The sequence below is a fragment of the Hibiscus syriacus genome, unplaced genomic scaffold, assembly GCF_006381635.1.
Source record: "Hibiscus syriacus cultivar Baekdansim isolate YM2019G1 unplaced genomic scaffold, ASM638163v2 tig00111851_pilon, whole genome shotgun sequence".
Taxonomy (NCBI): domain Eukaryota; kingdom Viridiplantae; phylum Streptophyta; class Magnoliopsida; order Malvales; family Malvaceae; genus Hibiscus; species Hibiscus syriacus.
Window position 1 is genome coordinate 475071 of NW_024063203.1, and position 27879 is coordinate 502949.

The following is a 27879-nucleotide window of genomic DNA, read 5'->3' on the forward strand; positions in this document are numbered from 1 at the left end:
GGTTAGTAACCAACCTTATAAAATCAATTCGAATAAACAACGAACAGTAGCAACAAATTAAACAGTTTATTTAAACTGTAAATAAAGACAGCTAACAACCTTATAAAAACAATCCGAATGAACAACCAACAACACAAACAAATCAACAGTAGCAACAAATTGAACAGTTTATTTAAACTCTAAATAAAGGCATCTAACAACCTTATAGAAGTAATCCGAATGAAAAACCAACACAAACAAATCAACAGTAGCAACAAATTAAACATTTTAGTTACCTCTTTCAGAATGCCCTTCATTTTGATTTGTTGGGGTTTCTCCTACAAAAGAAATGAATAATAAATTAATAAATAATATTAAAATCAAAACCAAAATAATACATTACTAAACAGTAAACATACCTGGACCATTCAACTCGTAAGATAAGCTGTCCATGAAACCCTTGAAAGAAAGGATTCAAATATCAACCAAAAAACAGAGAAAAAAGATTCGAATATCAACCAAAAATAGAGAAAAAACGATTCAATTATCAACCAAAAATAGAGAATTTGAGAGAAACAGAGAGCTAGTGAGATCAAAATGAGAGAAATGAGAGATCAAAATGAGATAAATGAGAGATAACCAGTGTGTGTGGGGCTCAAGAAGATAATGCGGTCGCTCGTACTGAACAATGGGATCATCTGCCTTTCCGAAAAACACGGTTAGAAATTAGAATAAATGCGTGCTTGTCCCACACCCCCTTCAAAAGCACACATATCACTAATAATATTTAAATATTTTAAAGTTATGATGTTATTAGTCCTCATACTTTAATAAAATTTAAAAATTTAATCTTTGTATTTAAAAAATTAAAGATAGATCGAGTATTATTTCGATTTGAAAATTTTATTCAATTTGTCAGCAGCAACGCTAATGCTTTTATAGTAAAAAAATTTATTGTTATTGAGTCTGTTATAATACTGAAATTCAATTCCCATTCTTTTAGCTCCCATTTCTGCTTTGTTTAGCTACTCGATGTCTCTTTCAGGTATATAATCGAACACCTGTTTGCCATTTTATTTACTTAATCATACAATATTAACCACTCAAGTTTTTAAATATAATATTATTTGAAAAAAGCAAGGTGTCAGAATGACCAACCTTTTTTTACCACGAAAAGTGCCACCATTAATCACACTTCTACACTTATCATCTTCTGTATATACATTATAACAGTTTGAAAGCAAGTGGCGCACATTTGGGTCATTACTTTTAAATATAAAAGTGATGGTTTTGCTTGGTTCTATGCGAGTTTGGCGGTATAGGTGGAGTAATGGGACTTTTTAATTTTCAGACAAGATTATTTAATGTGGTCCCTGTAATTACTATACCATCGGGAAAAGTTAATGCTGCTTTTATAACTATTTAATGTGGGACCGAGTCTGGAGAAAGGTTGGCCATGCAAAAATCATATACAAAGAAGGTAAGAGAAAGCGATAATAATTAGGGTAAAGTACATAAATGATTCCCCAACTATTAGATAACACTTTTTTGAGTCCTTTAACTATTAAAAGTTACAAAATGGTCCCCCATTATAGGGAGTTGCTCTGTTGAGTCCCTCGACTTTTAAAAGATACAAAATGATCACCTGACTAATCATTATGCTCCAAATTCGTCCTTTTTTGTTTAAAAATTAACGACAGTATGAGCTGGAAGTTAACTTGCTATATGAATTATGATAAAATATGATATTATAATCTCGAACGACTATCATGCCTCAATCAACATGTTAACGTCCAACTCATACGATTGTTACTTTTTTAACAGAAAATGACGAGTTTGGAACATAATAAATAATTGAGTGACCATTTTGTAACATTTATTAGTCGAGGGACTCAACAATGCAACTCTCTATAGTTGGAGATCATTTTGTAACTTTTAATAGTCAAATGACTCAATAAAATAATATCCTACAGTCGAAGTACCATTTGTATACTTTACCCTAATAATTAAATATCACGATTATATTTGAAATTATACAGTACAAATGATCTGATAGATAGATCGATGTAGAATTTTATGTTAGGAGAGATAATTTATAATATTTTAGGGGACGAAAACATGTTATCAATAGAAAATACAAAAAAAAATCTAAACTATATGTAAATTTAGAACTCGTTGAGTGACTTCAATAGTAAAAGAGAGTATTGTTCTCCCTAGAGGTATCATGTTTGAATAGTTACGCTTGTAGGGTATATGTACGTTGTTAATGACCAAGAAAAATTCTGAACAAATATTATATTTAATAAATAAACGAACAGAAACAAATACTAGATGGTTTAGGATTTATGATGTAAGGGTTAAGGTTTAGGATTTAAAGTTTAGGTTTAGATTATCAAGTTTAGGGTTTAGAGTTTTTATATAATATACTTTATTAATTTATATAGTTTATGCATATTGTTTCTATAAACTATATAAGTAATTTACTTTATATAATTTATATATATATTATACATAGTTTATACATACATGTACTATAAGTTACATATATAGTTTACATTACATGTATACATATACTATAAGTTACATATATAGTTTACATTACATGTATACACATACTATAAGTTACATATATTAACTATTGTTTATAGACTATAGGTTAATGTTACATGTATAATTTATATAATCTATTGTTTATATAAACTATATATGAATTATTAAATGTATTTATACATATATAGTTTATAAAGTTTAGGATTTAGGGTTTATGTTTTAGGATATAGGGTTTAGGATTTTTATAAACTATATAATTTATTACTTTATATAGTTTATGTATAGTATTTCTTTAATATATATATATATATCTATATATTACTTATATTAGTTATGCATACATATATATACTATATTAATATAAATTATAACATATAAACTATATAGTTTATATAGTTTATACATATATAGTTTATATATATATATAGTATATTAATATATATAATATTTTATAAACTATATATTTTTTGTAGTTTATACATATATAGTTTATATACATAGTTTATATATATAGTTCACATAAACATAATTTATATATATAGCTTATAATAATTATATAGTTTATAATATAAATATAGTTTATAATTTTATATACATAGTTTATATATATAGTGCACATAAATATAATTTATATATATAGTTTATAATAATTATATAGTTTATATATAATTTTATATTATATATATATATATATATATTTTTTTCATTTTTTTTGAATGAATGCAAGTTAGTATATTTTTCATTATTTCTTCACATTTTACATTTATTTCGATTTAACCCTTTTGTGTTTTTTAATTTATTTCAATTTTAAGTCTTTAACTTTTATATGTATTCAATTTAGTCCTTAAATTTATATTTGCATATTCCATTGTTAGTTGTTATTTATTTATATTTTGTAATTGGCCCATAATTTTCTAAATGTATTCAATTTTGTCATTTTTTACATTAATTTAAACCTCGCATTTTAAATTTATTTTGATTTAGTCCCTTACCTATGTGTGTTGTTTAATTTATATTTTAAGATTTTATTTGTAATTTTTCATTTCTTCAATTTTGTCATTAAATTTATATTTTTTTACAAAATTGATCCATGAATATTTATTTTTCTCTTATTTTACTCGAAATCATATACAATTACAACTTCCAATTCAACAATCACGAAATATGACAAAATAATTAATCCAAAAAAAACAAAAACAACCCGACCTAAACTCAATCCGTATCCGATAAACATCCGACCTGAATTTTATCTGTCAATGATGTGACCCGATCTGAACGAGATCCGACTGAAGTCAACCCGAACCTGAATTAACCTGGTCTTTATCTGCTTCGGACCTGAATTGTTTTTACCTGAACTGACATCGATCCGAACTGAAAATGACCCGACCTGAACCCGATCTGGATCTGATGTCAAATCAACCTGAAAATAACCCGAACTGATTTGACCTGACCTGAACCCGATCTGGATCTGATGTCAAATCAACCTGAATTGACCTGTATCCGATTTTACCCGACCTACCAAGATCCGACTGAAACCTGACCGATTACCTGATTTTACAGCCCTACTCATTTCGAATTTATTTTTTTATTCAGCAACTAATTATGATATTAATATTTTTTTATTAATTTTGTATAAATTTGGTTTTTTTTCTTTGGTTACTTACAATTTAAATCAACCCTGGTAATATATATTGAATTTTTAAAATTTGGATTATATTAACATGGTATATAAATATTAAAGGTTAAATTTGATATTATATTATTTAAATTATATGCAATTAACAAAATAACAATAAAAATATAATTAATTATTTCCATTATTCACTTTTAAAATTGTTAAAACTAAAGTAATCAGTTTAGGTTGCTCCCGAGTCTGCTAATTTTAATCTTAAAAAACTTCGGACCACAATATCGAGATTTCTATCGGTATTAATGAAAAGAAATATATTGTAGATTGAAATATGTTTAATCATAATTATCTTCGATTTAAGCATTATTAGGTAATTTGAATATTATAATTTATCCTTTAAAAACAAAATATTACATATTATTTTGTTGATAAGACGTTTCCATTGACTAGACTCTCCTCTTTCTTCACTAGAAATGAGTTTGCTCGAAGTTTAAGATCAAAGAAAAGTAAGAAATGAAAGGCAACTAAAAATATTATAAAAATTATAATATTTTATGTTATAAAAATCATAATATTTTCGGTTAGATATATTCTAAAATGTTAATTTTTTAACATTTTCGGTTGAACTGAAAATAAGATTTTCAATTACCAACCGAAAATATTATAAAAAATATTCTCAACCCAAAAATGTTAAGAAAAAATTAACATTTTAAGTTACATTCAACCGAAAATGTCAAAATTTTTATAATATTTTCATTCACGTCTTTTCTCAGCCTTAAATTTTTTAGAATCCCTATTCAAACCGAGCTTCGAATCTCGAATTTCAAATCAAATTTATTACGGCTTGAACTCGTATAAGCTACAAATAGCATAGTACCATACCCTCACATTGCAACAATTGGATTTTGGACAGCATTTCATTGTCTACTTTGGCAGAACAGAATCAAAAGAGGAAACAGATTTGAAGTTTTTTTTTAACACCGAAGATAAGTTGAGCAACACGTTACACACCATCCATGAACCATTATCCAAAGCCTATTTTTGCCTAGCAACCGACATCTTGAAAGATAAATTTAACTGCAATGCATGATTTGAGTATCAGAATACGATAAAAGTAGTTCGATACAAGCATCGGACAAGGTATAACAGTCATTCCATCGATTCAAGAACTCACACATCTACAAGAGGTGTAATCCAGTTCAGAATGGAAATTTGATCAATCTTTCCTAAGTTCCATGTATTCCCGACGGATACCATCAGCAGTTACGACAACAATTTCAAGTTTGTCTCCCTGTCAAACATCCATGGTGAATACGAAAATAGAAAAGAGTTAGAGAAGGTATTGAAATAAGATATATGAGATTGATATTTCGATCCCCAGGGCCTGATTATATCCCGATAAAGCCAAGACAGCAACCAAGAAGGGAGCTGATCTATTTCGAGGCACTTAAAATCTATGCTGCACAGACTAGAGTGTGTGTGTTGGATATTTTCCATGTCTTTTTCGTTTATCTAAAGGATGATCTTTGGAGAATCCATCTCTGTTATTACTTAAGGCACGCATCCAACATGGTATGTTCATTGTTTCCAACTTTTTCCATGTATTTGGAGGGTCATATCCCATACCCATGCCAAAAAAATGTCTCGGAAACTACTAAAAGAAAAGTGAAAAGTCGGAGCATACCACTAGAACACAGCCTTTTCAAGTTACCAAATCATAGAAACTAATTGAATGAGAACTTACAGTGTATATATCTCTCTCAGATGCTGACGCAAACACAGTTTTCACCAAATTGACAGCTTCAGCTTCCACAAGTGGAGTAACAGCATCCTGCAAGACCATGGGCTTGAGATGAAAAATAATGCAAAGTCAAAATGAAACGAGAAATAAAATAATTAGTCTCGGGAGCATACCTGGACAGGCAATAGGAGAGGACTGGGTGATTTCAGTTGGTTATCCAAGAAAGGCATGATGAGTGTAGAACCGGAACCTTGAGAGCTGTATCCAACCTTCTCATAGGAACCGACAGCGTCATATGTGAAGACACAACCCTTTCCTAATGGTTTAAGATAAGAATATTAACTCATTTTCACGATACAAAGAAAAACTTAAAACTAGAAACCAAGGCTCAACTCAAAACAGAATACCTTCATTATCAAGGCCGCCTAAAACATTAAAAGAATAATAAGGAAAGAAACGCTTGTAATAAAGGGTGTTGGACAGCAGTTGGGCCATTGCAGGGCAGTTCATTTGCTTGTTGTGCTGATGTTGATAAATCTGTAATTTGAGAAGCAACATTAAAACTGTGTATATATACACACATACATATATATACAGTATTATACATATGTTTACAAGAACTGGAATTATGATTAGGTTCTTAAATGTCTGGATGCTAAATCAAAATTACATGCCCTTCTTGTTTGAAATTATTCTAGTACAGTTAATGAGAAAGTTCAAGTGAAACCAACAATACATTGCAAAACGAATACTCCCTCATATCATTGAAAGAGGAAACCTTACTAAGTGCCTAGCTGCCAGTTGCTTTTGTAAAGCCTTCACATCGGCTTGAAATCCCGAGGATGCCATAACACATTTATCTGCACTGCAAATGTAAAAGAAACACTAATGAGAACCCCCCCCCCCCCCAACCACCACACACACACACACAAAGAAACAAAGAAAAAGGCTGAAACATTAATAGTAAAGAAAATTGATCATTACAGACTATTAACCCCCCCCCATCTTCACTAACACTTGCATTAATGAGGGAGAACTAATAAACTATGCATATCTTTTCCTTTACCTTGTGAGCTATTTGGTTATGGAAACAATGACTAGAGTTCCATAAATATAACATATGGCTTGAAAAACTATCAAACATACAAGGATGGCTTGAAGGAAAACTTACCAATTTCTATTCCGCTACCTTAACCGGAAATAGAATAGAGTATCGGATTCTTTCAATCATTAGAGTCAAAACTACTTTAAATATTAAAATCTTCTTCAGAAAATTTCACCAAATTCCATAAGTTCCCCATCAAGAATCAGTTGTCAAGACTCTATCTTGATGGGCAAATTTACAAGACTATATCTTGATAATACTGTTATAAATTGCGAAAAAGAAAAAAAAACTCCATAGCCTACCCCCCCATTTGTTGGTCTAATAGCAATTTAGGTTCTGTAAGTTCAAATATTAGACAAATTAACCCTTCCCCCCAAAAGAAAAATGAGTTTAAATACTTAATAGGCCCTTGCAATCTTTAAGTTAGCTAATTTGGTCCATCCCAATGTTTGATCCTGATTCCGTCCCTGACTAATAGGCTATTACTTTATACTCCAAATTTATACTATTTTAAATCAGTTCTTGTTAACCTGAAAAACCAAAGCGCTGAATAAAGAGCATACAGTTTACAGATTTTGGAGTATTCTCGGGTCAGAATATTGTAACCGGTTGACATTCGAGTATCGGCCGCGATAACACAGTAATCAGCTCCGGCGATCGCAACACAAGATCTGCAATTTCCAAAATAAAAAGGAAACCCTTCAATAAACAACGAAATCGAGCAGGAAGAACAAAAAATAAACATGATTTTGTTCGGTCGATAGAAAAATAGTGTACCCTCCATTGTTATCGTAAGGAGACCAGTTCGCCTGCTGCTTGGTCATGGTGAACGGCGCAGATAGAGACTTAGGTCGACGAAGAGAAAATTAACGAAGACAGTGACTTTGTTTTTTTTTTTGTTTTTTTGCATTAATTTCCTGAAGTCAGATTTAACAAGTCTGGATTTTCCAACAAGAAAGACATTCTCCTGTTATAATGGGCCGGGTTTAGGCCCATATAAACCCAACCAAACACAACCGGTGTGAGCCTTTAGCTGGTTTTATGAGTTCGAATCAAATTCAGATTTATTTTTGTAAAAAGGATTCTCAAAATTAAATTTAACGAGTTTTGATTTTATGTGATATTTTTCTAAGGATAGTCAAAATTAAATTTATTTTTTTATTTTTTTCAATTATATATTTATTTTATTCATTTTTTATTTATATCGAGTCATGATAGAGAATGCATAAGAATAAATGAGAATTAGACCATAGTAAACAAATATATTATATTGAGCCTTGTTACTTAAATTATAATTTTTTTATTTAATTTTTTTTTGAAATAAAAAATCAATTAAATCTTTAAATTGTTATTAAATTTATATTAATATTTTAAAAGGAATGAGTCATTATATTGAGTTTTTACACGAATGTGAGAGATACTGTGAAAATATTTTAATAAAATAGATTGTAACGAACTCAACAAAGGGTTAACAATAATAAGATAATTAGAAATGATCAACGTCATCTTGACTAAATAATCAATTGTTTCATTTTCTTCACGATGAGTTTTCAAGAAGTAACAAATCATACTTTAGAACAAAAACGAGCAATAGCTCTAACATAAACAAAAGAGCTAGATGGGGATGTAGGAGAAACGAGATGAACAGCATCACTACTATCAACTCGTACTAACAACTTCTCAAAGTCATAATTTCATGTAAGTTGGATTCGTTCGTAGATTTTCCATAATTCAGAATCAAGAACCGTTGAAAGGTCAAGTATTTTATTAAAAGTTCCAAGACAAATATTCATATAATCTCCGAAAATACCTCCAATCAATCCATACCTTGTGGAGAGAGAAACAACACTATCTAAATTTAAAATGAGTTATAATAGTTTAAAAATTGAAACAATTATAATCTTTAATAATTTTTTACTTATATAGATCTTAAAAAAATTATGATATGGCTTGAATTGTAAAATGATTGTTGGGTAATCTCATTACTCTCATAATTTTTATATTAAGAAAATAATAATGATAAGCGCTGTTAACAACCAGCCCGTCTAGCTCAGTCGGTAGAGCGCAAGGCTCTTAACCTTGTGGTCGTGGGTTCGAACCCCACGGTGGGCGACATATTTATTTTTCGTTTTCTTCATGCCAAACCTGTCTGAACAGCAGACCAGTATTTTGTTTTAACATTAAGGCTCTGCTTAGCTGGATATTTTCAACTTCACTCAAAACGCCATTTGGGTCAAGATTGAAAACTCATTTTAATATTTAAAATTTTTAGAAAAAAAATGTTTTATTTATATTTTCACAAAGCAAACAAATGTTTCAAGCAAGCAAAATCTCATTAACAAATCTAAAGTGCCAGGCCTCATGAACATCCTTGACAGGGAGGGAATGTATCGATCCGATTACTATTACGAATGTACCGATGGTGCTTCCCACAACTTCACTTTCTTGTCTACGCTTGCCGTGGCCAGAACCACCACTTGTTGATTCCTATAAGCAACCGAGACGTACCGGCATAGCTCGAGAATATGTTTTACCTAGTGGTATAGCCTTCGGTGACCACGAAATCCATGTAATATTATCTGCAGTATAAAACCGGAGTCAATGCCCGAGTCTCCTAACGGCACTTTCCAATCCATATCAATCAAACACTAAAATAGTCGTGAAAAAATATGATGGTCAATGGCTTTTAGAAAGAAACAAATTGGGAGAGCGACATAGAGGGGGTTGAATTTAGTTCAGGTCACCATAATCTACATTGTGCGTGATAATTTGGACCTGAAAACCTGAGTTCTTTAGCATAACAAAGTAAGATATCAGTACCAGCGAAACGACCAAGTGTTACTCATGTTACATCCAAATTACCATTTTTACTGTTTCTTGTAGTTTTTTTTTTAGTAATGTGTTATAGAGTGCCACAGCAAACCTTCGGAACAAGAGGCAATAATGGTACTACCATCTCCAGTTCCATAACTCGAAGTAGCTCCAGTTAAGGTCAGGATTGCTTGTTTGTCGTGGATTTTATGATGTTCCCACTTCACTCGTGGAGGAGTTTTTTGCTGGTTGGACTCGTCACTACCTTTTGGGGGGTTTTCCTCTTCATACATATACAAGGAACAACCCGGTCATAGTCTGAGACGCCACGACTATAGAAGAATGATCATCGGAAAATACAACAGCTACTGGATGACCTCCAAGAGGCACATTGATTCTGAAAAAACTGCACATCAGTCACACAAGATAAGATTAACAGGCAAGTACATTATAAGAAGAAAAGTACATCATGTTCAGGCTAGAAACTTTTACTCGAACCATCGTCCAACTTAAACACCCTAACGACCCCATCGGCGCAACCTGCACGGACCCATGAGAACCCAGTTTAAAGAATTGAATGTCACTTGAATCTAAAAACACAAAACTCATTAGCATTGAAGGTAAGACTCGATTACCTGTCGCCAAATTATGATTTGGCACATATAAGACATTTAAGAGCGATATGATATATTATAATTATCTTTAAATATGTTAAAGACAATTATTTATTATCTCAGTTCGGGGTTATATATTTTTTATCCTAAACATGAATTTAATCTTACCTAAATTCGAATATTCAACAATTAATTTATATATCCTTATTTTTTTATATACTTTTTGGGTTCAAATTTATAATCTTTCACACGAATTAATGCGAAAAGCTTTAATAAAATAATTTCACAAGTGACATTCAAATAATCTATTAACGATATATTAAATAATAACTATTAATAGTAAAAATAATTATTAAAATTAGATTGTATCACAGTCGCGATACAAGAACAAAAAGAATAGGTAAACTACATAGTTTGTCATTTTTGTTTCAGTTTTATTATGATCGCTAGATTCAAAATAAATATAATTTGTAGTTATTTTTATTTTATTTTAATTAAGATATGATCACTTAACATAAACGATGGTTAATCCTTTAACGATTTTCTAACGTCGCACATCAGTAAAAAAAGTTTAGTTTTTTTTAATCTATGAACTTTAGATAAAATACTAATTAGAGACCATTTTATAAATTCAAAGTGATTTAGTGACAAAGTTCTAATTTACCCTATTTTAATATACTTTTCTTGCTCTTACACCCACTCTTCCTTTCCCTTCCATCGGTAGAGCAACCCACCACCGCCACTCGTTCTGCTTCGAGCCACCAGATCACGGCGGAGCCTTAAAAAATCTCAACCCCTAAGCGTACTTCAATCAAAGCTGTCTAGAATATATAATCCCGCATCACCCGATTCTGTTGTGCAATAAAATGATGTAAATGCCGAATCACCCTGTAAATTTGTTCTGTATTTTCACCAAGCTCAAGGTCATTTTCCTTTTTACGTAGTACGATGGAAGGATCCCACACACCCCTTTCAGAAACTCATGAAATGCAAACCACTGTTTTTCACCCAAGGAAATGTCCGGCAATTGGCAAGTTGAATGTTGATGGTGCCTTTGTTGCGGAGCACCGTGTGTCTGCAATTGGAATTGTTGCTCGTGGTAAGCGTGGACAAGTTTGTAGTGGTTTGACCCGTTTTATCTGTTGAATGTTTTGAGAAGGATTTTGCGAAACTATATGTTTTACTCGTTGATTTTAGAATGGTTTGTGATATGAGATGGTCTGATGTTTAGTTTGAAACTGATTATTTGATGCTCGTCTATAAGATTACACGAACTTTTACAGATATTTTCATCCTCGGAGTATATGTTTAAGAATCTCGTACTATTTTTTAGGATCATCCTCGTTTTTTTATTTTGTAAATTCCTAGAGAGAATGTAATCAGGTTGTTCACGCATTAGCAAGCTGGACTTTAAATTCAGGTGATTCTTTGTTTTTTGAGTCTGTTTGTCCCGACATCATTATTCAAAATATTAAAAACGATCTCATTGATTTTTTATTAATATAATTTGGGCACTCTTTTCCCCTTACTAGGTTTAAAAGTATTTTTAATGAGGTCCATGAGTTTCATTCAAAAAAAAACAAAACAAAAAAAAGGAGTAAATGAAAAGTTGTCCCTAAAATACTTTTGATTTATAAGAAAATGTCTCATAATTAATATTGTACTTAAAGTTATGGGGTTAAAATAAATTTTAATCCGTTTATTAATGTGTCAAATCATCAACCCGTTAATGGTTTAACGGCCGTTAAAATCTCAGTGACTAAATATTTAAAGGTTAATACGTTAAGTGACCACGTCTTAACTAAAACAAAACGATTGTAATTACAAATTAAATTTTTTTTGAATCAAGTGATAATATATTTATAAAACAGAAATAAAAGGGACCAACTCTGTAGTTTACCCAAAAGAATAATATTAAAAGTTGATTACTAAAGAAAATAGACCTAACAGTTACAGGTTTATCTAATTAACTGGCAAGGTCTGGCCCAATAAATACAAAAAAGCCCAAGAAAATCACTAGCAAAGGACAAGCTGATAATAAAACCCTAGCCCCCAACAACCTTTATTTTGATTCTAGGGTTTCTTTACTCATTGCAGCCTAGCAGAGGTAAGTAACGAGAAGAAGCGGCCGGGCTCGAGAATCTGTAGCCATGGGTCGTATGCACAGCCGAGGGTTAGTATTTCGTCTAGAACTTGATTCATTATCCTTTGAAAACAGCCTTATTGTTTCATCGATCGGGTCTCTTCTATCTTCGTCGCTGATTAGATTTTTTTTTGTTTGCAGTAAGGGTATTTCAGCATCCGCTTTGCCTTACAAGAGAACTCCGCCTAGTTGGTTGAAGATCTCTTCTCAGGATGTGAGTCATTTGTTTAGACGCTCCATTAATTTTACTTGCTTCAGTTTGGAAATAAATCGAGATGAATTTTAAGACCTGTTTGATTTAGATTAGTTGAAGAAACGAACTAGATTTTTTATTAATCGAAGTTTCTTTAATTAGATTTTGTCAAGGTTGAGATAAGCGAAAGCTGTGGGAGAAATCTCTAAATGATTGCTATTTGGGTTTCATAGTGCATTCAGTATAACAATACGGACTTGTGTCTGGCGTGATTACATTCTAATCGTAATTAATGTATATGTCCACCATTGATATTGGAAATGGAGCTCCAGGAATGTGAAGAGCTAGACTAACATAGTGACATGGCATTTAGTTATGTTCCAATGCTTTGTTTCTTCACGTTTCTCAAACTCGGAATCAAATTGGACTTTCGTTCTCGTTTGGTTTTGCATTCTTTTTTATGTATTAAACCGCAAGTTGTTTTGATTTTCGATTAGTATGTTATTCTTGAAGAATTCAAGTGTAACCATCAAAGGTTTGGGCTACTACTATATTTCATTTTAACATTCTAAAGGCTTTTTTTTGGGGGAGACGGGTATGTTATGTTAATTTGATTCTTCATTTTTCTTGAAGTATTCTCGTTCAACCCATTTGGCAATGTGTATGTGGTATGGTCCTCCAAATATATGAAAAAATTTAGAAACATTTTGCATACATGTGTTAGACATGTATCCATATCTTACACTCATCCTGAAGTCTGAGTAACATTGGTTTACATTTATGCTATGAGGAGTTGGAAAATTCCTACTCTTTCATTATGTTGATATAAAAAGTTTGTAGTATATTTTTTTGCAATATTTATTAATTTTGATTTTATCTTTTAGGTTGAGGAGAACATTTGCAAGTTTGCAAAGAAGGGTTTGACCCCATCTCAAATTGGTGTCATTCTCCGTGATTCTCATGGGATTGCTCAGGTGAAGAGTGTTACCGGCAGCAAGATTTTGCGTATACTGAAAGCCCGTGGTAGACATTTTTGACATTTTTGTTGCCTTTCTCTTTGTATGTGACGATAAACATTCGAGCTATTGATTTGATTGTCAGGCCTTGCTCCGGAAATTCCCGAGGATCTTTACCATCTGATTAAGAAAGCTGTTGCTATCAGAAAGCATCTTGAACGGAACAGGAAAGACAAGGATTCCAAGTTTAGGTTAATCCTGGTTGAGAGTAGAATTCACCGTCTTGCCCGCTATTACAAGAAGACAAAGAAGCTTCCACCAGTGTGGAAATAGTGAGTTTTTATACCCCTGCTTCCCATTGATGTTCGGAATGTGTTTTAGCTTATGATAGTTGGATGCATGTATCATTAACAAAAATATGTTCATATCTTTGGAGGATTTTATTTTTTATACCCATGTCCCAGTATGTATTGGTTGAAGTAACTTTGTGTTTAACCAATGTTGGAGGACTGCTCTTTTGGAAAATTTTGTTGTCCCCAATCTTAACATAATTTTCTTCATGCAGTGAATCTACCACCGCGAGCACTCTTGTGGCTTAGAGCCAGCTCAGTTCAAACCATCTTCTGGGTGTCACATTCTCCTGGATATACAGGGAAGAAGGCATTAAAGCTTTTTAAAGAACTAGTTGATTTATGTCTGAAATTGAGATACTTGGGAAGGAGATATTATGTTTAGTGTATCAGAACTATCTTTGTATTTTTCGTTTAATTTGAAATGTTTTTTTGGTGCTCTCAATCTTGCATTTGATTTCCTTTGCTTGGATCTAGGGATGGCAAACGGGCGGGTCGGGTGCGGATACCTCTTTCCCCATCCCCATACCCACCTAATATTTTTCAATTCACCACCCGCCCACCATCCATAATGGGTACAAATTTTCAAATTCACACCCGTCCACGCGGGTACATTTTCAAATCCATCCCCACACCCCACTACCCACTAGCGACATACCCATCTTAGACCCGCCTGACAGCAAACTAATGGGATGTTGGAGTTGGTTCCCAGATAGTTCGTGATGGGGTAGCAACGCATGCTTCAATTTGTCAGAGGATTGACTCTACGAATGTTATGGAGACGGATTGTAGGGAGCATGTAGTCGCAGAGCTGGATTGTTAAGTTTCTTTCGATGTTAATGCTCATAGTGCGCCTAAAATGGGTTTTGAGGTGCTAAAGAATATGGAAAGTGACGTGGTTAGTGAGATTATGTGTTTAATCAAATAGCCGAATATTTCCCTAATTAAAGATCAGACTAAATATCCTTAATATTTTGGTTAAATTATATATTATATATTATACAATATTAAAATTTATAATTTAGTCTCTAAAATTACACCTAAATTCATAATGGTCCAAAATTTAATAGATATTTAACTGGGCGGGTGGATGTGGGGCGGGCGGATGCGAGGCGGGAGGATGCGGGACGGGCGGATGCGGGGCGGGTAATGTCTCAAACCCATTACCCGCCCACCACCCATGACGGGTACCACTTTATAAAACCACACCCGCCCACTACCCGCTAAAATTATACCCATCCTCGCTCCAATTGGAGCGGATGCGGTGCGAAATTCACGAAACTGTACCCGTTTGCCATCCCTACTTGGATCTAAGGGTCCATCACATTGAGTTGCATTCAAGCTTAAAAAAGATCGAGCTAGACACGATTACTTCTTGAACTTAAAATTCGAGGTGTTCGAGCATATTACAGTCATAATGTCGATGTGGCTCACCTACATTCCCATCGGACCCTTCAGGGTTGCACCTGGAGATTTGAACCTAGATAATATTTGCTCTGAAACCCTTTCTATGAAAAGAGAAGAAATGGTATAACAGAAATCTCTAGACGGTGCAGTATTTGAGCCACTGTGAACCTGACTTTCACCTTAGTTTGTCTCAGCAAGTTACACCTATTGGTAACAACTTCCTGTATACAATTGGAAAATCGACTCCTGTTTTAAATTGAAATATCTCGACCAAGGGACTAAATAAAAAGGCCAACTTTTGGAGTCCCCTTACGGAATTAGCCATGCTAACAAATCACTAATAAGATATGCTCAACTATCGCCACGAAATCAGCACTTCATTTCGTTCCAAATTGCTTAAAAATGAGGACTCTATAGTCGGATAATTCGGAGTTTTGGTCCCTACTTGGCACACAATCTCGGGAACTTGTAGTTTTGGTCCCTACTTGGCACACAATCTCGGGAATGGTTATTGTCCCTGCTTAGCACACAATCTCCGGAATTTGGAGTTTTGGTCCCTGCTTCGCAGTTCCGTAGGGTTGCTTGATTGTTCGGAAAGGAGCAATTGCTTCAGACCGGGACCCATATCTTCAAAATCGTAACATCAACATCCCAAAATCATAATTTTATAAGATCCAGTCAATGATTTAAAAACGCCGATTCAATTAACGGTTAAAGAAAAAAAATCAGTTTGGGAAGTGATTTTATCAGTGGTTGAACCGACTGTTTGAACACCCTTGCTCAATCCAGATCAATCTATGTTAAAAATTGTCATTGAAGTTTAATTTCTTAAAATATTTCTAATTAAGTCCCATTTTTTAAAGGAACCGCTGCTGCCGGTTCTTTTCTTCCTTTACCAAACACCCCTGTATTTGATGTTCACATTTGACATATAAACTGTAAGTATGGGAAATACACGCATTTACAACCATATGAAGAAATAAAAAGGATTAATCTCGACAAGGCACACTTTATCACAAAGTCATATGTAAACATGAAAATAAATACTGAGACCTGAGGTCAAAGCCTCTAAATCAGCCATAACCATCCCTCTACTACTTTGGCATATGTTATATCTAAGAGAGGGGTTTGAATCTTGACATTATGAAAGAAGAAAACCAAATTAAGAGGGCGGTATTGGCCAAAGTGGACTGAAACACACCAAAACAAACCGAAATTTTACCCGATACAGAATATAAACCATTCGATACCAATTTAAGACTGGAACAGCCTAGATTACAATGATTGCAATCATGGTAGAGAAATATTTTTAGCTATAAGCAAAATGATGACAAGAAAAGTGATGCCAAAAGAAGTCATAATTCGGAATGGAATGGAAGGTCTTGAGAAATGAAATCAAGAATTGTCATGATGAGTACAGAATATGACATGTATTGGTCATTTATAGCTGAATTTCTAGGATATTTTCTAACCCAATATCGCATTCAAATCATGCAAAAGAAGAATCCTACATAGAGAACCAGAAATGTTTGAGTAAATTCTCTCAATGGATTCATTTGATGATCTAACTCAATTTTATTGTATCACTGTACTTAAACTCCACGAGATACACTTCACATCATGAAGCTCTGATAAATCAGTGAATAAAAAAACTATAAATGAACACAATTGAATGAATTTTAAATTACTCATTGGTCTTTTTAGTCTGCCTAGAAGCTATGTACAAATGAACTATACAAGTAAATACATAAAGTTTATACTTTGCATTGATGCCATGCTTATCAATTATTTAAAGCAGGAGACTTTATTACATGAGATTCATTAAGGTCATTGCATGAAGTTACTAACCAAATGTATTTTCACCACTGTATGTAACATAAAGAAAACCATCTTCGTCCTTCTTTTCATCGTAGATAGTTGACATAATCGCTCCTGCAGGTTGCTAATAACTAATTAGACAGATTACCATAGAAAGAGATAAGGCTAAACTTCGACAAATGCCCCGGAATTCTAAAACTTTATATTGATTAGAGTTAAGGCTTCTTTTAAATATAAATTAAATTCTAAGCGCTTACTTGAGTATAATAAAAATGTAGGGGCTTTCTTTAATAAACTTTTAAAACTTGGGTGTCATTTATTATTTTAGCCAAGGAAGAACTTGCAAAGGAAAATACCAGTTGGAGGGAGGACATTGTCCACAAATAAAAAGATAGCCCTTTCAGCGCTCAGTTTGATTCTCTTTCGAATAACATAGACAAACTGACCCACTGTCAAGTCAGCTGGAACCAAGTATCTGTAAATCGTATATTCAATGTTACCACCACTTGATAAAAAGTAATAATACGATGATAACAAGGATATGCCCTTTTTTAAGAAAATAAATATAGAAGATAATACAATATCGAGCACTTGGCATCAAACTGTTGCTCACTTCTTCTGTCGATGTTGGGAATGTCATTTCCCTTTATCTTCTCCACGATCACCTAAGAAACATACACAAATATCAATAGAAGAAAGCTTGGGGTCACAGAGTATAAGCTTTTCTTTTGTATCATGCATGCAGACAGTCAAAACATGTGTAAACCAATTCAAGCAGTCTCCACATATGGTTTTAATATAACGATTAGCAATTCATTCCAGGATTAAGGCATTGGCACTCTAAACTTTCGAGTGCCCGAGTTTCAGGCTTTCATCGTTCCTCCTTAAAGGGGCTTTTCTCAAGGGAGGCGTACGGTATCTGAGGCAGATGTTTAATCTTCATTAAAATTTAATAAATCGTTAGATGTCTCACTATTAGCTGTTCAACTTTAGCCACAACCCTAAACGGCAGAAGTTTTCCTCTCGTCAGCTTAGAACAGGCACCGGTTTTGCAAAAACCCAAAAGTTGTAACACGATATCCGCTATTATTCATGCAATCATGTCTAGCCATATCTCATGAACATACATCACAGTATATAACCACATTGACGCATTACATATGTTTATGCAGCAAACACTGCACCAGAAGCCGCCTGGGCACACGACTTTACAACACGGTGGAGTATTACACTACCCAATAAGCAAATGCAAGCCGGACCTAAGAGTCCAAACCCTTAAATTCAGACATGAAAAAAAAGGGGGACATAAGCAATACCTGACAACCAAAATTTACAAGTTAAAATTCACACAACACAACGTAAACCAAGCACAAACAAGCACAGAACAATCAAATTATTCTTTCAACACCATAAGAAAAATTAACAAAGGGGTAATAATTAATTCTTACTGGAATTCTATCAGGGTATTTTGCCCTAATTCTCGCCGCCTCAGCACGTCTTTTCTCTGAATATCAAGAACCCATAAATTAACTAAGTTAAACAAAAAAAAATTGCTAAACCAATAAGAACTACTACTAAAACACAAATTATGAGTAACATACCAAAGTCATGCTCGATCTTAAAGCTGCTTTTAGCCATTGTGCCCGTGTTACCTCTGCACAACAAGCAGATACAAAATTTTAAATCATTTACCGTGAAAAACAATAACTTAAATTCGAAATCAAGATAGAGAAAAATTAAACTACAAATAACGATCGGAGAACGAAATCAAGAGTCCGATCAAAGCAAAATTAACACGGGAAAATTCAAAATTTCATCGTACTAATCCTTACAGATATTGAGGAATCCAAATGAGAAATTAGTTTTAGTCTTTTTCCAAATATTTTGGTTTTTAGGTGAAAATAAAAAATAAAATGGATAAATCAGAGATATGAAAGGAGTATACAATAATACGGAAACTTAGAGACTGAATTAAATAGATGGATGAAGCAATCGACTTACGATAGAGACATGCTGAGCTCAGCTGAGCTGTTTCTGTCATTAATTAAATAAAATATAGGGTAAATTACAATGTTCATCACTGAGCTTTACTCTCTCCTATTTAGCTCACTAAACTTTAAAGTTTTCAATTTTTTCACTGAACTTAATACATTGGATTTTTTATCACTGAATTTTACTCTCTTTCTTATATTGATCACTCTTACATTAAATAATTAACGGTGTTAAAAATGATGTCTTTTGAAAAAAACAAAATTTTCACCAAAACGACGTTGTTTTGCATCCATATAATTGTTTATTTTAACGTCGTTAACTATTTAATGACCGAGTGACAAAAAAAAATCGAATATATTAAGTTCAGTGGAAAATTAAAAATATTTAAAATAATTAGTGAAATAGGGGAGAGATTAAAGTTAAGTTACCTAAATTGTAATTTAACCTAAAATAAAATAAAAGTAAAAAGACGATCTTAGGTTTGGGCTTCCGGCTTCTACGGTGTGCCCACCTTATCTTTTTGTGTTAGGTCTGAATTAGGTTTGATCTGGTTGAAGAACGAAATCGAGTTTTGTAATATAAATGGGTAAATAGCACATGACAATTGAACTTATTTCTCTTCTATTTCACTCATCGTACTTTCAGTTTTTCAATTTACTCACTAAACTTTATAGATTAAATTTTTTTGGCCACTCCGTTGTTAAATAATTAAACGACGTTAAATATGGTAAGTTACATCAAAACAACATCGTTTTGTATGCCTTAAAAAATAAACTTTAGACAAAAACGACGTTGTTTGATTAAAATATAGCCATGTCATAAGGTCGTAATTATTTAATAGCAAAGTGATAAAAAAATCAATACATAAAGTTAAGTGAATAAATTGAAAATTGATACGATGAGTAAATATGAAATAGAGTAAATTCAGTTACCAAACATGTAGTTTACCCAATATAACTTTATAAAATTTAAATATATAAAACTAATTATTAATAAAATGTAAACTATACAGAAGGTATAACGATATCCTAATTTCTCCTTCAATTCATATTTGATTGAGTTAAGATGGAATTATATGAATACGATTTTGGTTAAGAATTTATTGTATTTAAACAATTAAATATTAATAAAAACAGTGATTAATTTGATCTTTATAAGAAATATTGCTTTTAACAAGTTTGATTATGAAAATAATATTCATTTTAAAATTATAAAATTAACACCTAAAATTCATTATATGACGTCATATAAGACAAAAACGTGATTTGTTAGTAGGGATAACAACTGGTCGGGTTAGGGTCGGGTTTTTGGTTAATCATACTTGACCCGAAAATACATATTCTCCATTCAAATTCAATCAAACCCGAAAATTTTATATCTTATATCCGACCCGATACAAATTAAAGATTTAATTAAATAATAATATTTTTTAAGAAAGTTATATTAATATTTTCGAGTTGAAATTTTTTTCACCTTTTATCTGAACCTTACCTGATCGATTACATCCCTTAAAGAATTTGATCCGGTCTGAATCCAATTTTTTATAAAAGAATCCAACCCAATTGAAACAGATTGACCTATCGGATTTCGGTGAAATCGCCATCCATATGTTAGTTACGTCTTACAAAAGTACCATTAAGCTATGCGTGCGTTATCAAGTCATCAAGGCGAATGTAGTAGGTTTATCTTCTACATTTTCAGTTAAATAAGGTAGCTTGTACTTAAGTTTTATTGAAAACAAACTGTTTCTTTTCTTAAAATATCTAAGAAGAAAAAGAAAGAAAATTGTGCGACTGTTGTATTCATAACCTAAGAGTAAAAGAAATATGTCAATTAAAAATTTTTAACTATCTATTCTAGAAAATATTGACGTATAAAATTATTTTTTAAACTAATAAATATTGTATTATAATATTATAATTAATCATCGACCACTGCATAACTTTCTTTTTATTAAATTAATATAATTATAAAATAATATATATTTTAAATACTCTCAATCATTTGACAATAAACACTCAATCACCCTGTTATAGATGTTGGTGCTCGAACCCGTAACCTCTAGAAACAACGATTTATTTAACCACCACTACTCGAACACGAAACCTCTAAGAATAACAACTCACGTAGTCATTTGATAAACTTTACACTAATTTACCATTAGATTTAAATAAATAAATAATTAAAATTTATAACTCATAAATAAATATCTTTTAACTCACAATAAAAATATCCCTTTTTACCTCAATCTTAAATTTCAAACCCTAAATCTCATATTTTCAAATCATTAAACATATGCTTCAAACCTCAAACCATAACTCTAAACCATAAACCTTAGATCTTAAAGCTTAAACCTTAGATCATAAACTCTAATCCTAAAAAGAAAAAAATATTATTTTTACCGAGCTAAACAATTTACTTATAGGTTATAAATTTTAATTAAATCTAAACTATTTATTTAAATCTAATAACTATAAATTGATATAATTTTTTTTGCGTTAGCTGAATCCCAATTCATATATATATATATATATATATATATATATAACATATATGCAACATCATCTGGTCCATAACATCACATGCCAAAACTGGCCATTTAATAGCACAAACACTTTGAATAACTTGTAAAAGTAACGTAACGTGATAAAAGAGACTGGCATTATATATATATATATATATATTAAAGTCAAGTTCATCTTTTTAAGGAAAAAAAATGGGAATAAACAATGAATTTTGTAGATCGACTCAATCCTGTCAATTTTTAAGTGTGGTTGCATGAATAAGTTACGTATGCTTCGCGTTTTGAACTCTATTTCTTTTCCCTTTATTTAGTTTTGAAAACAAACCAATAATTCAATTAAGAATTGGAAGTTTAGGTTAGCCCGATGAGTATTAAAAAACACTTAAAGTTTAAGCATAGCATCAGCAATAAAGAGTTAGTTTCCCCTAAATATATGAGTTGGCCAAACAATAATGAAATCCGTAAAGATCAAAGATCCTGCTCTACTCTCAATGCACGGTCATACAGTTGAACAAACAATGATTCTTTCCACGTTCCCACACATTGAACATGTTTTTCCTTTTCCCAGTATTCACCAACAATAAGTAATACTACATTTCGACAGAAGACTACCACTTACCTTCCCTGTCATGGAAATTGCATGGAAGACACAAAGAATGTGTAACTCGGCCGTAGTCATGTTCTTTTCAATAGTATCCCAATATGATGCCAATCAAGCCGACAAGAAACACGTACATGAAGGGAACCACTCTGATTCTCTTGCCATTACGTCTCACGAGTTCCTGCAGATCAAATTTCAAATATGTAGTATGAAGCAATTTACAGAAACTGCAGCACCTTATCTAGTAATACCTTTAAAGCATTAATGTTCTTTAACACACTAATTTTCCTCCCTATTGGATAATTACAGATTTTTAGAACAGCTTCAGTGACAGGAAAAAGGAACATTGCCACTATTAGCTAGCCACCCTTTGACTTCAGTCTCCAGAGATGATGATTCTTTTAAAATATTTCTATTAGATTATTACCACATCATGTACAAGAGGCATTAACTCCACGTGATGATCAGATATATAGAATATATGATCTCAGAAGCTGATAATGCCCAATTTAAAGCTAGTCGCGTTAGATCACATTTTTCTCACATCAAATTCAAATGCATTTAAGAAGACAACACTAATAGTTCGATTTTAAAAGGGGCATCCAGCTTAAATGAACAAACTTCAAGCTTTAACTGGAGGCTAGCATTCATTGGCGTTTGTTTATCCAGCCTTAGCTCCAATACCCAAATCCTGGGATGTAACGAGAAGCATTTTTTCTGAATTTATGATTAATTACCACTAGGACAGGAAAATAATTCACTTCTTACTAGGGAACCACTCACTGTACATTGAAGTTAATTAAAAGGCAGAAAAAGTTCAAACAACATGAATTCCATGGGGGTTTAAACAAGAAAAGAGTGTCTTTAGCGTAGCGGGTATATTAAAATTGCTCTCTTCACACCAAGTATGCATGGCCTGAAAATACAGTTATGCTAAAGAGTGTGGAGGTTCAACTCCTCTTCAAGGCTTAATATAGAGAATTCTCATTACTATGTAGGTAATTTTCATTTACGAAAAATGACTAAATGACAATTTCACAAGAAGATTCTGGCAGGTGGCAACTAAATGGAGTTGAACGTAAAGAAGACATGCCTCCCAAGAGAAAATAAGAGAACCCCATATTAAAATATGATGACAAACTACCTGTGAATTAACACACAAAATCAGTAAGGTCACTTCAGCCTTGCTTTGATGGCAGGCGATATAGTAAATAGACAAAAAAGTCAATAATATTTCCACCCAAAGATGCATAACATTACTTGTATCATCAATGAATCCCTCAACTTATAATTCGGAAGACTAATCACATATCCTAAATTATGCCAGTTATGCAAATGAAAATGTCGACCATAAGCAACTACAAAAGACTGCTATCACGAATGGTCACTTCAATGGCTTAGATGGAACCTATCATTCCTTTCAAGGGGCAATAAAATTTGAAAACCAGACTAGAAATGCAAAAAAGTATAAGAGATACAGAGAGAGAAGTTACATCGGATGAGTTGTCTTGAGGTTTATGCTGGTCAACATGAACTCTGGACACCTGTAAGCTCAATCATAACACCAAATCACTCATTGATATATGAAAAAGAACGCATTGATCACACTAAAAAAACCCATTCAAAGTCAAGCAAAGCCAGGAAAGACTCACAGATGAAAGGTCTGCAGCATTGAAGCTTCCATTGTCAGAGATTGATGCCCTAGGTGAAGAGCCTTCCTCAGATCCTTCTCGAACAGGGGAAGGTGGCCAAGGAGGTGGTGCGTAAACAACTCTCAACTTGCACTCTTCAACAAGATGCTCGGATTCCTTATTAAACTAACACATTCAAAAGCAAACATTAGCCCAAGAAAACCAATTTTCAAATCAGCTTCAAAAGAGTTTCTATAGATACCATCTCCGGAGTTATATCCTTTGTTGTAGCTCCAGGACTAGCACCACACTCTGAAGTAAAAACTTGTCTTTGCATTGCATATCAGGAGGTGCTTCCTTTTGAGCTTGCATTGTAACTAATTCAATAAATAGGCACAATAAATTACAACGATAACAAGCACTTATAATGTAAAAATAAAGCAAAGGATTGCAATAAATTAACACAACAAGGGGAAATGAAATAAACCTCTAAGATTCAACAACAACCCTGATAAACTAAATATTTATGTCTAAGTTCAAATTAGTGCAAGAGAAACCAGTAATGTTGCAAGTAGACCCAGGCGGCACAACTCCAGTATTTGGCTTCACACAGTACTTCTTCGGATTTGTAGTTTTGACCTGCAAAAATGAATACACACGCATAGACACAATATACAGTCACAATTTTGTTATGTTATAACAAAATCCGAAATAAATTTGAGAATTAACAAAAATCACCTTAAAAGCCACATAACTATCGGTCTTGTTGGACAAGTTTAGGGAAGATGAGATCTGCTTTCTCAATTCAACTAATTCAGGAACAATAGACGTTTAAGAATTAGAAAACAGTTGAACGAACTCGGAAACTCAAACCTAGAACGATGAAAGATATGGATCTGGAAAGCAAGGCAAAACTTTCTAAGATGCTTACAGGAGAACTGGAGCTCTTGAGGCTCGATGCTGAGAAGTTCGCCGGTACTCATCGTGAACGGATCAGTCGGAAGGTTCCGGCGAGGTTTCTGATGAACGGTGTTCGAGAGAAAAGGAAGAACGTGGGACAGTGACGTTTGTCTTGGTCTCGGCTTGACTGTGGTTGATTCCCATTTTTGCCTATTTTACAGCGTCATGCAGTTCGAATTAAGGGTATAATTGTATTTTTATTCTTCGGATTGCGAAATATTGAATTGTAGGCGGTAGTAGTTGGTGTGTTTCTGGAAACTTCAAATGTGAGTTGAATGGAATAGTGTTTTTTTGTCTCCAAAAATTAAAAGAAGGGTACATTGCAAATTTAGTAACTTAATTTTACCCTTTCTGCTATTTTATTTACTATACTTTAAATATTTTTAATTTTATCGCTGAACTTAATACATTGAGTTTTGATAAAAAAATTAAAAAAAAAAAGTAATTTTAAAGCCGTTAACTATTAACTGCATATGGCCTAAATAGAAGAGAAGGTAAAGTTCAGCGACTAAAAAATCGTTGTATTAAGTTCAATAAGAAATTGAAAAGTTTTAAAGTTCATTGAAAGAAATAAGAAATAAACTAAAGTTTAGTGATGAAATTTGTAATTTACCCTTAAAAGAAAAAGAAACTATAATAACACTTTCACCTGTATTCAATTTATAATTTTGAATGATCTTAGCCTGGGTAAGTAAGATTAAATTTTGGATTCCATGCGAGCATAGTATTTTTTTTATTTATGATTCGATTTGATTTAGATTTAAGGATGAATTATTTTTACAAGATAAAAATTTGTATTCGACTCGATTTGTCCAATCATAATATATATAAGATTTTTTTATTAGATAAATAAGGATTTAATTGAAAATATAAAAAAGGATATTATATTAAATATTCTTAAACATAAAGAGGTCAACTAGATTATTATAATTGGAATGTACATGTTTTACTTTAATTCGAACTTAACCTAATTCGATTTTATCTTTCAAAAATTTCGATCCAAATCAATCCAAATTCTTTTTGAAAAATCAAATTAAATTGAAAAAATGATCCTATAAATCAAATCAAAACTCGTCTCGTTCAAATAAAATGTTCATCCCTATATAATTGACTAATTAAAATTAAATATTATAAAAACTATTATGAAAACGTCTCTCGATCTAATTTGAGTCTCAGTTTAATTTGAGATATTTCCATTAACAAATTTGAATTCCTAAACTTATTAAGATAATAATATATAAACATAATGTGAATACATGATTCATGATATCTGCTTTGACATAAAAAATATGTTTGAATATATAACTACAATTTAATTACTTTTTTTATTAATTTGGGTAATTACAAGATAATATATATTCAAAAATAACTCTCATCTTTTGACATTGAACGCTCACACCCCTGACATCTAAATCCGGGTCCTCAGAGAATAATAACAATTTATTTGCCATGGAGATTAAGAACTATCACTCACAACATTGATACCTTTTACTTGGTTTTGCTAACATCGCCTTACTTTCAACTTCATCATCTGCATTTTGCAAAGAACTACTACAATCATTCTGCTTACAGTCATTATGACTGCCTTTTTTGATCGATCATTTTCCATGGCTGCGAATACGGCTTCACATGGTTCTGTTGAACGAGATCGAGATCAGTTCGAAGAGGAAGATTAAGATCAAGTGATTGGTTTGGATTATGATCGATGAGTTTCGGGTTTTGATGAATGTGTTACATTTGATGATCTTGAAACTTATGAAGTTTGGCCAAAGATGAAGTGGCTGGTGCTTTTGAAGTGACCCAGTGACAACTTTTGTGCCCTCCCAATGGTTATCCCAACGAAAATACCCGATGATAGATGAAACATTCGTGTACTTTCGATTTCTTTTTTAATGTCAAGGCCTCTAATGGAGTGTTAGTTCTTTGATCGAAGTGAACGTCGCTTTTTTTGTGTGTAATGACTTCATCGTCGAGTTCGGTGTTATTGTAATGATCGAGCTTGGTTGCCAAGGACGGAAGTAGTATTTCAACTTGAGGGGAGTAAATTATAACTTTTCTAAAATTTGGGGGTCAATTTCATAATTATCCCATAAATATTTAAATTTTATATATAAATTAAAGATTAAAAAATAAACTTTTGGTTGGATGGGGTTGTGACCCCTCCCAAGCCCTTAGTGGCTCCGTCCCTGCTGGCTGCGAAGCATCCCTTAACTTTCTTATGGCTAGCCCTATGTCCACCCAATGCTTGATGTGAATTGAACACTTTCTTGCATGCTTTGCATTCAAATACCCTTTTGTCAAGGTCTTTGGGTTTCTCCATGGGTACCCTACATGCAATAGGAGCATGGAAATTCATTGCAATCCTTTTGGCATCCTCTTCTTTGCATGCCGAAAGCACACGACTCCTTAGGCGAAATCATTCATATTATAACTCAAATTTGGGCATGGTTGACCTTGGCCCGTGGCATGCTTGAATAGATAAGTCCTCCTAATATTCGACCAAATACATTCACAAATAATACCCACGTAACCCGACCATTAGTGATACTTTTGTAAAGATTGACATCATTTTAAAAAAAAAAAAACCAACATAATTAAAACAAAGATAAATGTTCTTATTTATACTTTTAACTATTTAAACACAGTTTAAGGTATGTATTAATATCTAAAATAACACATATATGTTAATTGTCTCAGTACCATTCAAAATTAAGATTGATGGATTAAGCTGGGTTGGGAGGATCGCTCTAATAGTGAGACTCTGTAAATTTGATTCGGATTAGTCAATCAATAGATCATAACATTGTGAATATGTCAAATTGAATTTAGAACATCACCCTTATAACAAACTTTATAGTACTTCATCCATATTAA

The 27879-nt window shown here is 32.5% G+C and overlaps 3 protein-coding genes, 1 non-coding gene and 1 pseudogene across 5 annotated transcripts; 2 read left to right on the forward strand and 3 right to left on the reverse strand.

Moving 5' to 3' along the window:
* Positions 1–5197: 5197 nt before the first annotated feature.
* Positions 5198–7894, reverse strand: LOC120172485 (proteasome subunit beta type-1-like). Its single transcript, XM_039179938.1, has 7 exons — positions 7783–7894; positions 7569–7676; positions 6684–6765; positions 6308–6437; positions 6074–6216; positions 5904–5990; positions 5198–5450 (listed from the first exon to the last, which is right to left on the reverse strand). Exons 1-7 carry the CDS (start codon positions 7827–7829, stop codon positions 5376–5378), a joined length of 672 nt encoding a protein of 223 aa, XP_039035869.1. The 5' UTR covers positions 7830–7894; the 3' UTR covers positions 5198–5375.
* A 1150-nt stretch (positions 7895–9044) lies between these two features.
* TRNAK-CUU lies at positions 9045–9117 on the forward strand. Its single transcript has one exon. It is a non-coding gene; the product is annotated as a tRNA-Lys (tRNA).
* Positions 9118–12516: 3399 nt separating this feature from the next.
* Positions 12517–14517, forward strand: LOC120172486 (40S ribosomal protein S13-like). Its single transcript, XM_039179939.1, has 5 exons — positions 12517–12603; positions 12715–12787; positions 13651–13789; positions 13868–14054; positions 14288–14517. Exons 1-5 carry the CDS (start codon positions 12581–12583, stop codon positions 14319–14321), a joined length of 456 nt encoding a protein of 151 aa, XP_039035870.1. The 5' UTR covers positions 12517–12580; the 3' UTR covers positions 14322–14517.
* Positions 14518–17147: 2630 nt separating this feature from the next.
* Positions 17148–19244, reverse strand: LOC120172487 (autophagy-related protein 8f-like). Of its 2 annotated transcripts, XM_039179940.1 has the most exons (6): positions 19128–19244; positions 18899–18951; positions 18746–18801; positions 17889–17962; positions 17654–17772; positions 17148–17411 (listed from the first exon to the last, which is right to left on the reverse strand). In XM_039179940.1, exons 2-6 carry the CDS (start codon positions 18933–18935, stop codon positions 17323–17325), a joined length of 375 nt encoding a protein of 124 aa, XP_039035871.1. In that variant the 5' UTR covers positions 18936–18951; positions 19128–19244; the 3' UTR covers positions 17148–17322. The 2 variants fall into 2 exon arrangements, 1 of the variants encoding a protein (XP_039035871.1); XR_005520971.1 differs by lacking the exon at positions 19128–19244 and having other exon boundaries at positions 17911–17962; positions 18899–18956.
* Positions 19245–23796: 4552 nt separating this feature from the next.
* LOC120172433 lies at positions 23797–25152 on the reverse strand (annotated as a pseudogene).
* Between the last annotated feature and the right edge of the window lie 2727 nt (positions 25153–27879).